Genomic DNA, 15,962 nt, shown 5'->3' on the forward strand with positions numbered 1-15,962 from the left:
GTATAAGAGACAGCCCTGGGCATGTGGCTCAATGGTGAAGTATGCTAGGTGTAATCAGTTCCCAGAGCCGCCACCACCATCACTGAAAGGTGGATTAACCAACCATAGCACTCTTTGAGATTTTCCTCCTAGAGTTCCTTTGTTTCTGCTCTGGTCTGTGCTTGTGACTTTCTTGGCCTGCCTTTGAGTTTTGCCTTGCTTCTTTTTCTCCTGGGTTGGAGTTCCTGATGCTTGGATCCTCTTGTCTTTTTATCTTTGTTCATTCCCTGGTTTTGGTGGAACACATCTGGAAAACTTTCTGAAAAAGTTACTTGGGAGTAAAATTTTTTATTACCCGGAATGCCCTCACATTTGATTGATAGTTCATAGGCTGTGTAAGTAATTGTAGGTCATCAGTCTTTCTCTCTTTTTTTTTTTTCCTTCCTTCTTTTTTTTGGTACCAGGGATTGAACACAGGGATATTTTACCACTGAGCCACATCCTCAGCCTTTTTAATGTTTTAATTTTTAGACAGGGTCTTGCTAAGTTCTTAGGATCATACGAAGCATTTACAGTATTGCTGTTGAGAAATCTGGGCAGGGCTTAGTTTGGAAATTCTTCTGTTCCTTACATTGCTAACCTGGGCCTATGTGATGTGATGCCCATTTTTTGGCATTCAGCAGATGACTGTGCTTGTGTGGCTTTGCTCATGTACCTGACACCTGTGGGGATATCTGAAAGTCTATTATCAGCTGTACCCCTTTTCTTCCTCTGTATCGTGAGACCTCTTCTAAAGGTCTTTCTTTTAGGGTAGTGGAACTTCTTATGTGGGGGCAGAGCGTGCCAAGAATCCAAGGTATTAACTGTCAATCCTCTTAAATTCTAGACTAAGAACTGACAAAACATCTCTTTTCATTATACCCTATTGGTAAATGTGGAGGCCAGCTCAGATTCAAGGGGAGAAGAATAGATCCCACCTGTCAGTGGGAGGGGGAGGTGTTAGAATTTGTAGCAATCTTTTGTCTGCCACATCACTCTTCCATTTTTTTTTTTAATTTTTAGTTGTAGATGGACACAATAACTTCTATTTATCTATCTATCTATCTATCTGTTTATTTATTTTTGTGGTGCTAAGGATCAAACCCATTGCCTCACATGTTTGAGGCAAGTGCTCTACCACCGAGCACCGAGCACAAAAATTCCATGATTTTGAGGTAGATTATTTATTTTTCTATTTGATATACTCCTTGTTTTTAGATGATCTCCAACATGAACAGGAATCAGGAAGACTTTTTCTTTGCCATTTTTAGAAGTACTGAAAAATAGTTTTAAAGACATCTGAAGATGGTGGGGGTGGTAGTGACAGAGGTTAAGAGCAGTTAGTTAATCAAGACTTGTTTTCCATTTGGCCACACTGGGGCACATCTGTAATCCCAGCAGCTCCGGAGGCTGAGGCTGGAGGTTTAAGAGTTCAAAGCCAATTGCTCATCTCAGTGAGACCCTGTCTCTAACATAAAATACAAACAGGGCTGGGAATGTGGCTCAGTGGTAGAGCGCCCCTGCCTGGGTTCAATCCCCAGTCCAAAACAAAACAAACAAACTTGTTTTCCATATTCAGTGTTGCATCATCTATACCTATAAAAACTGGAAATAAAAAACTTATTTCCTTTGTCATCTTTATCTTCTATGATATGTGGGACCTTACCTAGTATATATGTGGTAGGCTCTCAGGAAACACTTATCCAGCTCTTTCATGTCAATTACACACACACACACACACACACACACACAAAACAAACAAACAAAAAACCAAAAAACTGCTTAGACACCAAGAGTTTTCATGAGTTACATACTATATTGAAAATAAATCAAAATAAAAGGAAACATCTGCCTAGTTAGAATAAAGGTCATTAATTGATTAAAACAATTTATTATTATTTTTTTTTTAAAGAGAGAGAGAGAGAGAATTTTAATATTTATTTTTTAGTTTTTTGGCAGACACAACATCTTTGTTTATATGTGGTGCTGAGGATTGAACCTGGGCCGCACGCATGCCAGGTGAGCGCGCTACTGCTTGAGCCACATCCCCAGCCCCAAAACAATTTATTATTATTATTTTTTGGTACTGGGGTTTGAATTCAGGGGCACATCCCCAGCCACATCCCCAGCCCTGTTTTGTATTTTGTTTAGAGACAAGATCTCACTGAGTTACCTTTTGCCTTGCCATTGCTGAGGCTGGCTTTGAACTTGTGATCCTCCTGCCTCAGTCTCTTGTGCCGCTGAGATTATAGGTGTGTGCCACTGGGCCCAGTTGATTAAAACAATTTTTTATACAGAAAAACTTATATTCAGAAAAACTGTTCCAGTTTCAGAAGAGCCCTGCCATTTGGTTGCATGAAACCAGTCCTGTCATGGGCCATAATAAAGGATCCTGCTAGTCTAGGACTTGTATTTTAGAGTTATCAGCTGTGTGCCTGAGCTCTTCCATTTCCCTAACAACATTTTGTGCTGTTGCTTCTGGTTACATATGTTGCTCTGTGCTGGCAGAAGGCATGCAGCCCCCAAAGGGGGTTGGGTGGTATGGAGGAAAGATGAAGCGAATCAGGCCAGCAAGAGAGGGAACAGATGGGTTGTGGGAGATGACCCTGCCCCCATGTTTTTTTTTTTTTTCCCCTGGCTGATACTGATCATATGTGAATCAGCAGCCCAGCAATTAGAGTTAGTGATCCTTTGATGAAAAACAAAGTTTTGTTTTGGATTTAGTAGAATTATGAACCTACAATACTAAAACATGGTGTTAATTTTACAGTAAGGAAGGAATTGATACAAGGGCTTAATCCTCTAGGGCTAGCCCTCAACATTTTGGAGCTTGTTCTATAGATTGTCACAGTCTACTGGGATTTTTCTCCTTTTACTCATTTGAAAATGAGTAGAGAGCAGTTTGTTTGCTAGAGAAATAAATCAGTGTGTACATTTTATGCTGAAGTATTCTCTTTTCTTTTGTCAATGTTTATACTTCTGGCCTGTTTCTTAAAGTCAAGGTTAAGGCACCTTTACTTTATGCTTTACTAAGTCTTTGTTCTATGGAATAATATTATTTTGAATAAAATATTATAAGAATGTTATCAAACATACTCAAATGTAGAGAGAATAGTATATTAAATGTCTGTATATATAGAGAGATGAGATAGATAAGGTGGGAAAGGTATTGAGGACTGCTGTCCTAAGGAGGTCAGGTTGCAAGGGGTCCACAAATGTCATAAAATTGACATTTTTAGGGGCTGGGATTGTAGCTCAGTGGTTGAATGCTTGCCATGCATGTGTGAGGCACTGGGTTCGATCCTTAGCACCACATAAAAAATAAATAAATAAAACAAAGATATAGTGTCTATCTACAACTAGCTAACTAAATAAATAAAATTGACATTTTTAGTCTGCAATGGCTGTTGTTAAAGAAAGCAAACATGCTCTTTCAGAATCAAAGGCAAAGAGAATACTGAGCCAAATAAATTACTCTTATGTAATTTTCTTTCTAATACACCCAGAGATATTATTTAAATAAAGATAAATCATAGTCAAGATGGAAAATAATTCCTTGAAGGTTAGATTCTGGATTTTCTTAGTAGACATTTGCTTCAAATTCCTAAAACTGTTCACACCCTTAAAGAAACCCTTTTCCCAGTGTTTTTTCATACTACCTCTTTGAATATTTATTCCCTAATATTTTTCCGTTGAACTTGTAACTTGTAAATATGATACTTTAATACTATGCAGCTACTCACTAAATGCTATTTCCCAAATTTTCTTCCAGTTTTTTTTTTTTTTTTAAGTTGTAGTTGGACACAACACCTTTATTTCACTTGTTTATTTTTGTATGTGGTGCTGAGGATCGAACCCAGGGTCTTGCATGTGGGAGGCGAGCGCTCTACCGCTGAGCCCCAATCCCAGCCCCAGTTTTTTCTTTTTTTTTTTTTGAGTAGAAATTCCTTCTTATTAACTTTATTTATAATTTCACCTCCCAACTTCATTACTCTCATCTGGACCTTTTCCAATTAATTTATATTTATGAAATAGATCAGCCAGAACTGCAGTCAGTTTTGGGGACACTGTTGCCTTACATGAAGATAGATTTTAATGGTCTTTTAGTTTTCACTGGTTTTTAAAAATTTTATGGCTAGGTGGTATTTTTTTTTAAATTTTTTAGTTATAGATGGACACAATGTCTTTATTTTGTTTATTTTTATGTGGTGCTGAGGATAGAACCCAGTGCCTCACATGTGCGAGGCAAGTGCTCTGCCACTGAACCATAAACCCAGCCCTATTTTGTTGTTTTTTAAAGTCTTTGCTACAGTCTGTAAGGAACTCCCAGGGCATTTCCATTTCTAGATCAAGAACTATATAGCTTTTTTTTTTTTTTTTTTTTAAATCACAAAAGCAACAGTTTTAGTGAGAATTTGGAATCTATAAGAAAGTAAATAACTATTCCATAATGTGTATATGCATGAAAGTATAATGTGTACATGATAAATACATACAATTCAATTTGTTGACTTAAAAATTAATTTGGGGGCTGGAGTTTTGTTTGGCTCAGTGGTAAGTGCTCACCTAGCATGCATGAGGCATTGGGTTTGATCCTCAGCACCAAATAAATATAAAATAAAGATATTGTTGGGGCTGGAGTTGTGGTCAGTGGCAGAGCACTTGCCTAGCATGTGTGAGGCCCTGGGTTCGATTCTCAGCACCACATTTAAAAATAAAATGAATAAAATAAAGATCCATCAACATCTAAAAAAAACTTAAAAAAGAAACATATGTGTCCACCTAAAACTAAAAATTAAATATAAAAAAATAAATTTAGAAAGAAGAAAGAAAAAACTTTAAAAAATTTTATGCTGAGAATCAAACCCAGTGCCTCACACATGCTAGGCAAGCACTCTACCACTGAGCCACAACCCCAGCCCCCACCCCTCCCGCCGAAGAAAGAAACTTTTATATTTCAATCAGACATAACCCTTGTTCTGTGTTTTGATATACTTTGCTCTGTGTACTATTTTTATATGACTATACCTATTTATGTCTTAGTTTTTTCTTAGGTCTTAAACACAACTTTAGAATATATATATTTCCACATTTGAAATGCTTTGTAAAAATTATTCTCAATTTATATTATATTTTTTTCAGGAGAGTACCTGGTGATTGAATCCAGGGGTGCTTAACCACTGAGCTATATCCCCAGCTTTTTCATGTTTTATTTTGAGACAGGGTCTTGCTGAGTTGCTGAGGTTGGCTTTGAACTTATGATTCTCTTGACTCAGCCTCTCCAGCACTGGCTTGAATTTGTATATTTTAATTAATTATTAATTCTCATGTTGTTGAAAATATTTTCATGTTATTTATATCTTTGTCTTTTTAAAAATTTTATTTCTACATTTTATTTTTCTGAGGTGGGGTTTTACTCTCTTGCTTAGGCTGGTTCAAGCTCATGGGCTCAAGTGATTCTCCCACCTTAGCCTCCTAGTGCCAGGATTATAGGTTTGTGCAACCACACCTGGCTCTTTGTCATTTTAAATATTTTGTTCTTTTCATGTTTCTAGGTATTTTGTTTTTAACATCCTAGTTTTGGGTACTATGGTTGAATATTCATTTAAGTTAAACTATTTGAACTAATGTCCATCATCAAAGAGATATCTTTGTATTGGTATTTCTTTTTTCTTTTTTTTTAGTATTTATTTTTTAGTTGTAGGTCGGCACAATATCTTTATTTCGTTTTTATGTGGTGCTGAGGTTTGAACTCAGTGCCTCCCGTGTTCTAGACAAGCACTCTATCACTGAGCCACAACCCTAGCCCATGTATTGGTATTTCTTTATGGAATTGAATGATTTGGAAACTGTTTTCTTTTTCTTTTTTTTTATATTTATTTTTTAGTTTTAAGTGGATACAATATCTTTATTTTACATTTATGTGGTGCTGAGGATCGAACTCAGTGCCTCAAGCATGCTAGGCGAGCACTGTACCACTGAGCCACATCCCCAGCCCAGGAAACTGTTTTCTTTAAGAATTTTCCTCCCTCAGATATGTTGGTCCAATATGATATTTTAATACTATGGAGCTACTCTCTAAATGCTATTTCTCAAGATACTCTCCCTTAGTAGTTGGAAGGTAACATTTATTTTTAATATTTATTTTTTAGCTTTAGGTGGACACAATATTTTTATTTTACGTTTATGTGGTGCTGAGGATCGAACCCAGTGCCTCATGCATGGTAGGCGAGCACTCTACCACTGAGCCACAATCCCAGCCCCTTATTTATTTTTTTTAATGTTAATTTTTTTAGTTGTAGTTGGACACAATACCTTTATTTCACTTATTTCTTTTTATGTGGTGCTGAGGATCGAACCCAGGGTCTCACATGTGCAAGACAAGCTCTCTACTGCTGAGCCACAACCCTAGCTCAGTAACATTTATCTCACAGTTATTTCTCCTGACCAGTGTTTCCTTTTAGCTCATTATATGTTTGTACAGTGTTTTTAGTTCATTTGTGTGTTGTCCTCCCAAGTGAACTAGTAGGGAGGACAGTGTGAAACTTGAAATGCACGCATTCTGTGAGCATATTTAATAACAGCGTTAGCTTGCTTTACAAAAAGCTGTTAAGAATAATGGTGGTTTTCCGCTTATGTAATTTATAATGTTAGTATTCAGCATATACTCAGTGATGTGATTTCTTTATGGTACCACCTAAACTTTTTTTTTCTCCATTTCTAGGTTGCCATCACGAAAGCCAAAGTGGATTTCTCCAGTGTGGTGTGCCTGCCCCCTTCCGTCATTGCTGTGAATGGCCTGGACGGAGGAGGGGCTGGCGAAAATGATGATGAACCTGTGCTGGTGTCCCTGTCTGCGGCCCCCAGCCCCCAGAGTGAAGCGGTTGCCAATGAATTGCAGGAGCTCTCCCTGCAGCCTGAGCTGACCCTGGGCCTTCACCCTGGCAGGAATCCCAATTTACCTCCACTTAGTGAGCGGAAAAATGGTGAGATCATATGGAATTATTGCATCGCCTGATTTGAACCAGGATCTGTATGTTTCTAATGCTACAGATTCTTTACTTCATGTCTCTTGAAGGTTTTTAAGAATCTTAATATTTCTTATAAAATAAAGAAATAGTGGTAAGTTTAGGTGATCATGATAAGCCCTGCATTTTCTGCCTGTGTTGCTTTAATTGCTTTTGATTTATCTTCCCGCTTCTCTGCTTTCCCCACCCTGTTCTTCCCATGAGTTAATTAATTCAGCAAATACTTATTGAACACTTATGTATCATTGAAGTTTCCCAATTAAGATTAAAGATTAAATAGTAAACAAGTCTCTGCTTTTAAACTTTATGTGAATGGAATCATACTACATGTATTTTGTTGGTGATTTCTTCGATATATTTTTGAAATTCATCTATGTTGATTTGTTTGTGGCTATAATTAATTTTTGTTGTTATATAAGCAATTCAATTTATTTGTCCATTTTACTGTTGCTCTTTTGTTTTTCTGTGTATATGTGTGGGGGTATTGAGGGGTGGTACTAGGGATTAACTCAGATTTACCCCTGAGCTGCTTTCCTAGCCCTTTTTAATTTTTTGAGACAATATCTTGCCAAGTTGCTGAGGCTGAACTCAAACTTAGGAACTTGTGATCCTTTTGCCTCAGCCTTCTGAGTTGCTGGAATTACAGTCAACTGCTACAGTGCCCAATATTAAGCTGTTTTACTTAAGGACTATTATGAATCTTGCTGCTGTGAAATTCTTGTTCATGTTCTTTTGGTATATCTGTTGGGATTTTTATTTGAAATATATTATTTATAGATAAATGGGGAAAATCGGCTTTTTTAAATATATAGGTCTTCTTGCTCATTAATTTATTTTATCTCTGATTAAGTGAATTTTCTTTAATATTTTATGCAGTTTTATACATTTCTCTATAAAGGCCGTGTATATATTATTAGTTTATTGCTGAGTTTCTTATTTTTGGTAGATGTTATAAATGGTATTTTTAAGAAACTGTTTTCTTTTTGATGCCAGGGCATAGACCTGCCAAACCTTTTCAAAATCCCTATGGCTTTTTTTTTTTTTTTCTTTTTTTTACATGCAATGCCCTCTATTTGGGATGTCCTTTCTCTCCTAACACTCTTTGCTGTCTCTATTTGTCCTTAAGGATTCTGTTCAGGTCTCAGTGTTTTTGAGAAGTCTTTGCTAAGTCAGAGTCACGAACATTTCATTATGGTCTATTTTAATTGGAATTCTTTACTCAGCCAAATGAATGAGCTTGGGAAGACCAAAATCATTGTTAAACTCCTCCCAAAATCCTGCAGTGCCTTCCCATGAGGCTTGTGATGAAATCTTACTTGTGATGACATGGCCTGGTATCTTTTCTGACCTCATTTCTTATCACTTTTTTCTAGCTTACCCTATTCTGTTCTAGCTACACTGACTTTCTTGCTGTTTCTTGAACACATCAAACATGCCCTGCACGATTTTCTATTTGTTACACATTAATGTTTGGATGAATATCTTTTAAAGCCTTTTCTACATTTTAGGCTATTTCTTAAGAAGTAGAGACACTGACTTCAAGGTTTTGACCATTTTTATGTTGAAAATTTATTCAGTGACTAGGGATTTCAGTTGAATACTAAGTATTAGTATAAGTATTGAATACTATGTATTAATACTAGTAATGAGCAAGAATTCTCATCTAGAGAATTTTGTCTTAGAATTTATTGTTCTGTGACAGAAAAAGATTGAAAAAAGGGTTATATAAGCCAATTCATAGTTACAGACTTTGGTAATTGCTTTAAAAAAAAGCACAATAATACAAAGCACAATTTTTAAAAAGCACAATAAGGGGCTTGGGTTGTGGCTCGGTGGTAGAGCACTTGCCAACATGTGTAAGGCACTGGGTTCAATTCTCAGCACCGCATATAAAATAAATATTATAAAGGTCCACCATCAACAACTAAAAAAAAAAAATTAAAAAAAAAAAGCACAGTAATTCTGTAATAACAGAACAACAGAGATTTGTGTGAAGGTTCTGATGTAGTAAAGCGTTGGTCAAGACAGACCTCTTAGAGGATAAAGATTTAAGTTGAGGGCCAAAGCACAAGCAGTTGTTTGCCAAAGAGAAAGAAGGAATAAATAGCATATGAGAGGCTGGGGGACAAGCAAAGGTTACGGGGGAAATTGGCAGGAAAAAACTAAAAAAATTCCAGGATGTCTATGGAGACAGTGATGTGAAATGAGTAGTTAGGGGCTAGGCCACACAGTCCTTTGTAGATCTTATTAAGAATTGAGGCTGTGGGGACTGGGTTGTTGCTCAGCAGTAGAGCGCTCGCATAGCATGGTGAGGCCCTGGATTCAATCCTCAGCAAGAGAGAGAGAGAGAGAGAGAGAGAGAGAGAGAGAGAGAGATTGAGTCCAACTACAACTAAATAATATTAAAAAAAAAAAAAGAATTGAGGCTCTTGAAAAATACAGTGATATCTCAAGTTGCCTACCAGTTTATACTTCTGTCAGCCTTGTATGAATGCCTGGTTCATTAATTAGCTTTGATATTCTAACTTATAAATAACAACAGAACAAACAAACAAAAACTTGCTGATGTGACAGGCATAATGTTTTCATTTCAATTCTTGTTTAAATGCTAAGACCAGTTTCTATTTTTTTAAATTAATATTTATTGCAAGAGGTACAAACTCAAATATTCAAAGAGGCCAGGCAAGCAGTGGAAGTAAGAAAAGAAGGCATTTATTACATTACAGAGAGTGTTAGGAAGTGTAACAAATTTGAGAGCAGACTCTGTCTGAAGTGGGTCTACTATAGGATGCTGTTGTAGAGCTAATTGTTACTGTGTCAGAAGGCCAGCTTTGTGTTGCTGGATTTTCTCATGCTTTTTTTTTTTTTTTTTTTTTCCCCCATTTCAATTTGTATTTGTTTAGTTACTAGAGAGGAGGAACCTTTCCCCAAATGTTTGTGGCCACTGGATATTTCATATTTTACCACACAGTTCAGTTTCTTATTATTTTAAAGGTTCTTCCACAGATATGCTAGTTACAGACCAGGAACCACTTGCCAGGAATTTGTACAAGAGTTTCTTACATGTTCCTCATGCTCAGTACTCTGGATAAGAGGCTGGATCAAGTCAAGACTGGTTCCTTTGATTTTATTTTATGGTTAATAGAAAATTTAAAAGAACTGGATAAACTCTGATGCCTTTATTTTTTTAACAGCTAGCTCATATCATTCTTCCTGTAAGAAGCAATCCAAGTTTCTTGTTAGAATCAATTGCTGTTTCTTTTACATTTGTTTAGCTCATGGTTTGGTTTGTATGATAATTTATCATTTCTCTTTTTCCTTTTTTAAAATTGTTGATTAAGGATTTTTTATCCTAGATTTCACTCTAGGGGTCTTGAGGTCAGGAGGTCTTGTTAGTCTGAGTCATCCTTGTCTTTGTGCTGCTCCACTGGTGTTGACATTGTGCATAGTGACAGTATTGCAGGCGTACAGTATGAATGAGACAGCTGTTCATATTTATGGTTATTGCAGCCCTCAACATTTACTATACCTTGTAAAGTGAGCTGAAAATATAGCCTTCTATCCTAAGGTCAAATAATAACATACCTATGGTAGTGTGTGATTCTCCCAAGTTTGCAGCTCTCAACTAGGTTTCTCAGTAGTAGTAAGCTACACAGGTTAGGGAAGCTGCCCAGGACCTGGAGCGACTTCCCTGTGCTGGGTCATGTTATCTTTTGGATGTTTCACTTTGCTTAACACCAGGTATCTGGGGTAAAGTCTTAACTGGTTGGAACCTTTGTAATTTCAGTATGATAATTAGATTTTTTAGAGGTAAAAACATTACATGTTTCAAATTAGCCAGCTGTATTCTGTTTAGATGATCCCAGTTTTGTTGGCAACATCCAAAGTATCATAATCAGGAGCCGTTTAACATATGCTGCTCTCTCTCTGTCAGGCCTGATCAGGGTGCTGACCTTGGCTACATCAGTTTCATGGAGCTAGCTTCTTTACAGATCTTTTAATCTGGTGCTTGTTGGCCTTGACATCCACAGTGAACATAAGTGTGTTTGCTTCTACCATCTGCATGGCCAGCTCAGTGATTGGGGGAGCTTGATGATGGCATAGTGATCAAGCTTATTTCTTTGGGGTGCTCTTCAAGGGTATTTGGGCTAACTCTGGAGCCACAGGGTCTTAGGCTTCCAGAAGGCAGGTGACGTGTGGATCTTTTAGATAACAAAATAAAGATGCCTCAAGTTTTTGTTGTTGTTGTTTTACTAGGGGTTGAACCCAGGGGCACTTAACTACTGAGCCACATCCCCAACCCTTTTTTGTATTTTATTTAGAGACAGGGTCTCCCTGAGCTTAGGGCCTTGCTAAATTGCTGAGTCTGGCTTTGAACTCATGATCCTCCTGCCTCAACCTTCTGAGTCTGGGATTATAGGTGAGTGCCATGCACCCAAAGATGCCTCAAGTTTGAGGCCAGCCGCAGCAGTTTAGTGAGACCTTGTCTCAAAATAATAAATAAAAAGTACTGGGGATGTAGCTCAGTGGTTAAGTGCCCTGGATTGGATCCCTAGTACCACACACACAAAAATGTAAGTGGTGGCCCTGAGAGGGGCAGAGAGAGAAAGAGGAGCCATCTGGGACTCTGGCGGAAATGTTAGTGAGGTAGAAAACTGGGATTTTCAAGAAAACTTAGGAAATGGGAAGTTGTTTTTTTTTTCTTTTTAAAAAATTTTATTTAGAATACCTATTTGTAGAAGTTAGCATAATTTTACAGATAATTAGAAAAATTTACTTCTTTTCTCTCAGCAAACATGTATAACAGGTTAGGAATAATAGATTAGAAATGTAATACATTATAAAACAGTATCCTGTGACTATCTGTACATTTACTATGCACCTTAAGGAAAAGAATTTGACAATGTGCTATACTTACACTGCAGATAACATACTGTTATTTTGTAATACAAAACTGACCAGTGATAGTGCTTAAATTTATAAATGGCCATTAAACAGAATTTTTAACTTAAATGTGTATTTAGCATGTTAAAAAGTGAAAAAAAATTAACTGAAGTTTTGTGGCCTGTCAGTTCATATGTTTCATGGCATTTTTCTTTAAAGGAAGAATATCAATATTGTAATGCTAAAATAATTTTTCATGATAAATAGAAAATGGGAAGTTTTAAGGAGAGTATTAAATCCAGTGGGAAGATCAACTATTACACAAACTTGGCTGGTTCCTCTTGATTATGAACATCAAAGGCCTTTGGGCTGCTATGGGGTGAGGGTGCAAAAGCTAAACACAAAGCTATATTATTGCTATGATTAACAGCCTTGTTAAAAGCATTTCTTTATAGCCAGTTAAAAACTGCTACATTTAAAAACTCTACTGATAAGCTACTATATTATGTTCCTAATAGAGACTGTAGATCATCTTAAAGTTGTGTTGATTAGCTAGAGAGTTATGATTAGATGCAAAACTCTTATTTTATTGGAAATTAAGATCATTATCCTTCATTCCCTTCGTGCTGTTAGTTTGAAAATCGTGTTCATTTATACAGAGACCTTATTAAAGTTTAGTTCTGTTTGTTGGAAATGTGACTAGTTTGCACCAAAAATAGTGGAACCGAAGCTGTTTTGAACCATAGAGATTCAGACTTCACAATTGTGAACCCCATTTAAAAAAAAAATTATATACATTTTAGTTATTAATGGACCTTTATTTTATTCTTGTATTTGTATGTAGTGCTGAGAATCAAATCCAGTGCCTCACACATGCTAGGTAAGCACTCTACCACTGACCCACAGCTCTAGCCCCGTGAACCCTGTTTTAAAGCCTGTTTTCACAATGATTCTGTTGCTTTGCCAATGCTTGTAAGTGTAAATGCAAATTCTGAGCAATGAGGCAAATATCTGTTGCTTCTTATTTCCTCTTCTTTTAAGATTGCTTTTTTAGATTTCCATTTTAAAAATAGGTTTTCTTTAGATCCTTTGTCCTGAAGTGCATATAGGTGTGGACTTGCTGTGGCGAAGTGAAATCAACTTAAATGTGCTGTTTTATTATTTCTACCATTCTACCATTATTATTTCTACCATTCTACCATTCCACAACTGTCAGTATTTCCTATAGGGCTGGATATTGACACTTGGAGCATTGCAAGTACTCTTCTCCCCAAAGAGAAGAGTTTTGGCAGGAGGAAAGCAACCCTATGCCCTTCCTACCATTTTCTGTGCAGAAATCTTATAATTTGTCTTTATTTTTCTGTAAGGATAAAACTGTGAGAACTTGTGTCTTTGAAAAAAACTCACACAGCAAATTGTACAGCCCACAGAGGGAGACAGGAATGACCCAACCTTTTAGGGATGCTTCTTCTTCAGTTGCTAACCTCTGACCAGACTCTCTTGTAGTCCGAGTTGAAATTTACCCATTTTTCATAAGATAGTCAGAGAGCTTGGGTGCCAGAAGGGACCAGTGAGAATGCTGCTGCCTCTCAGAGCAGCATGCAGCCCACACTGGCTGCCGCTCTGTTGCCAGTTGAGTCATTCCCACAGTTCTATATAGAGCTCTTCTTTTAAACATCATGTTCTTGGAGAAAGAAAGGAAGTTTTTCTCTTCCACAGAATCTTCTCCACCCCAACTCTGCGTTGCTTTCTCTTTTCTAAGAATATTGCTCTTACTCACTTAGAGACTGTTCTCTTTTAAGGTCTCCTAATGCTTTCATTTATCATTTGTTTGACTATGTAAGCTTTAAAGTATTTGCTGTATTGAAGTTACAGCAGTAGGCTTTCAAGATATGGGCTGCTACTTCACCATAAAGATTGAGAAATTCTAGACAAACAGACCAAACATGGATTTCTAGCTTTCAGCTATTTAAAAGTCCCTCAAATTTGCCAAAAGGCATCTTAATACAATTATTTATAATGAAATACTATGATAGGGCTGGGGATGTGGCTCAGGTAGCGTGCTCGCCTGGCATGCGTGCGGCCCGGGTTCGATCCTCAGCACCACATACCAACAAAGATGTTGTGTCCGCCGAGAATTGAAAAATAAATATTAAAAAAATTCTTTAAAAAAAAAAAAAGAAATACTATGATAATAAAAAGTACCACAAAGGGCATGAATGAGCTTTTAATTTTGGGACAATAAAAAATTGTATACATGTAGTTTAAAAGGATTTTGGTTTTTGTTTTCATTGGACAATAAAATACCCATGTTTGTTTTTATTCAGAAGAACTGCTCTGTGATAGTGGAAGAAGGACTGAAGTTTCATTATCAGGGAAGGGAAATTCTCATACATTGAAGCTGCCTTTCTATTTGCTCTGTATCCAACATGAACATTAAGTATTTTAAGAAAGTCAACATCAGTAAGCTGTCTGTCCACAGATAGCATGTCTCACATGGTTGCAAGTAAGGGGCTCTTTTAGAGGACTGGCAGATCTGAGCAACAGATTACAGCTCCGGAATGTATTCTGATGACTTTTTGAAACAGATATTTTAATTGGAGTGGAGGTGGAGAAATAGTTGAGCTTCTGTAGTTAAATATTCAACTTCCTTAGCCTGTTATCTATAAATATCACAGATGAAAAGACTGTTAGGATTCTCTTCCAGAAAATGTACTTAGTTTACATATTTATTTGTATATGTTTAATATGTGTCTAATTCCTCTCCCCACCTCCCATTAATGGATCAGTATGTCACCATTTCTTTCATGAAATTGAATTGTTTGGGTTCTATTAATCTGTGGCTTTAAACTGCATTAACTCCTGAGTCCCATATAGCAAGGTTCTGAAACAAACCCACCTCCTCATATTAAAAAGAGAGAGTGAAAGCAGTTTTCTGAAAGTCTTTCTGTGTCTTTCCCCTCCCACTAGAGACAAATGGAAGGGGAGGAGCTCACTCACTGCTCTTAACCACACTTGTCTTTAGGGGAGCGTGTTGGTCTCAGTCAGCAGTAACTCAACTCTGTGCCATCTTGACTTGCCTGGAGGGTGGTAAATTGTTAACTGCCCGAGAAGGAATAAGTTCTCACAGTTTGGTTTGAGCACCGGCATGAGATTGAATTTGTGAAAGCCTTCCATAGCTTCTGAAGACAACATCCTTTTTGTATGACTTCGATTTTCTTCATTATATTTGTGGGCTGCTGTTTCTGAGGAGACTCCGGAATGACTCTGCTGGAACCTGAGATGTTGATGATGGCTGTACAGTCAGGTAATTTCCTTATTTCCTGAAAACCTCATTTGCCACGGGCTTCTTAAAAAAAAAAGCTGGGCATATTTGTACTAGGATTGGAGAAAGATAAAACATAAATGATCCAGAAAATGCACACATTTTCAGGTTTTTATTGCTAAAACAACCCTATCTTTTCTCTAATTGCAAATTCTAGTTATTCAAACATAGCTTTGAATTACATGCTTACTGATCTTTAGACTCTTTAATGGGGAGATCTATTTGAGAAAAGAAAAACTATTTGTCTTCTTTAATCATTTTATTTTTGCTGGTGACACTGCTTTTAATGAAAGATAATTAAATTGCTTTTGTTGTTTTATACATTACTGTCTTTTTTGGCATTACAGTCTTTAATGACTAATTTATACTCTATATGTTTGTGAAAGCACCTTTTAAATTTTTCCTTAACTGTTCTTTTTCTTTTGTGTGATAACTTTTATATTTATATTTTTATATAGCATCTCTGGACATGCTGTTGATAAAACATAGGGTTGGGAACAGAATTTGAAGATGGGGAAGTTTAAAAAAAGAGGCAGTCAACAGAAAGAATGCAAGATTTTTGAAATTCTATCTCTAAAAATAGTTTTCCAAATCAAGTGTCTCTTAAAACACTTAAAAATTCCAGTTAGTTTTTAATGTTTTCTTACTTTTAGTGTTTTTAGGCTTGTAAGTCAGATATCTAAAAATAGGGAATGTTCTCTTTATTT

At 36.6% G+C, this 15,962-nt stretch overlaps 1 protein-coding gene across 3 annotated transcripts in view; it reads left to right on the forward strand.

Annotated features, from left to right (window-relative positions):
• Positions 1-15,962, forward strand: part of Mrtfa (myocardin related transcription factor A) — a 136,765-nt gene that overhangs the window by 24,915 nt on the left and 95,888 nt on the right. The window contains exons 1-2 of one of the 3 annotated variants that reach the window (XM_048803103.1): positions 2,017-2,037; positions 6,743-7,004. Coding sequence is in view for 2 of the 3 variants with exons in the window: in XM_048803099.1 (XP_048659056.1) it covers positions 6,743-7,004 (262 nt within the window). In the remaining variant the exon portion in view is untranslated. Of the gene's footprint in view, positions 1-2,016; positions 2,038-6,742; positions 7,005-14,141; positions 15,238-15,962 lie in introns of those variants that run through there. The other 2 variants (XM_048803099.1, XM_048803101.1) reach the window with 2 other exon arrangements.

This window comes from Marmota marmota, unplaced genomic scaffold (assembly GCF_001458135.2).
Source record: "Marmota marmota marmota unplaced genomic scaffold, marMar, whole genome shotgun sequence".
NCBI classification, from domain to species: Eukaryota; Metazoa; Chordata; class Mammalia; order Rodentia; family Sciuridae; genus Marmota; species Marmota marmota.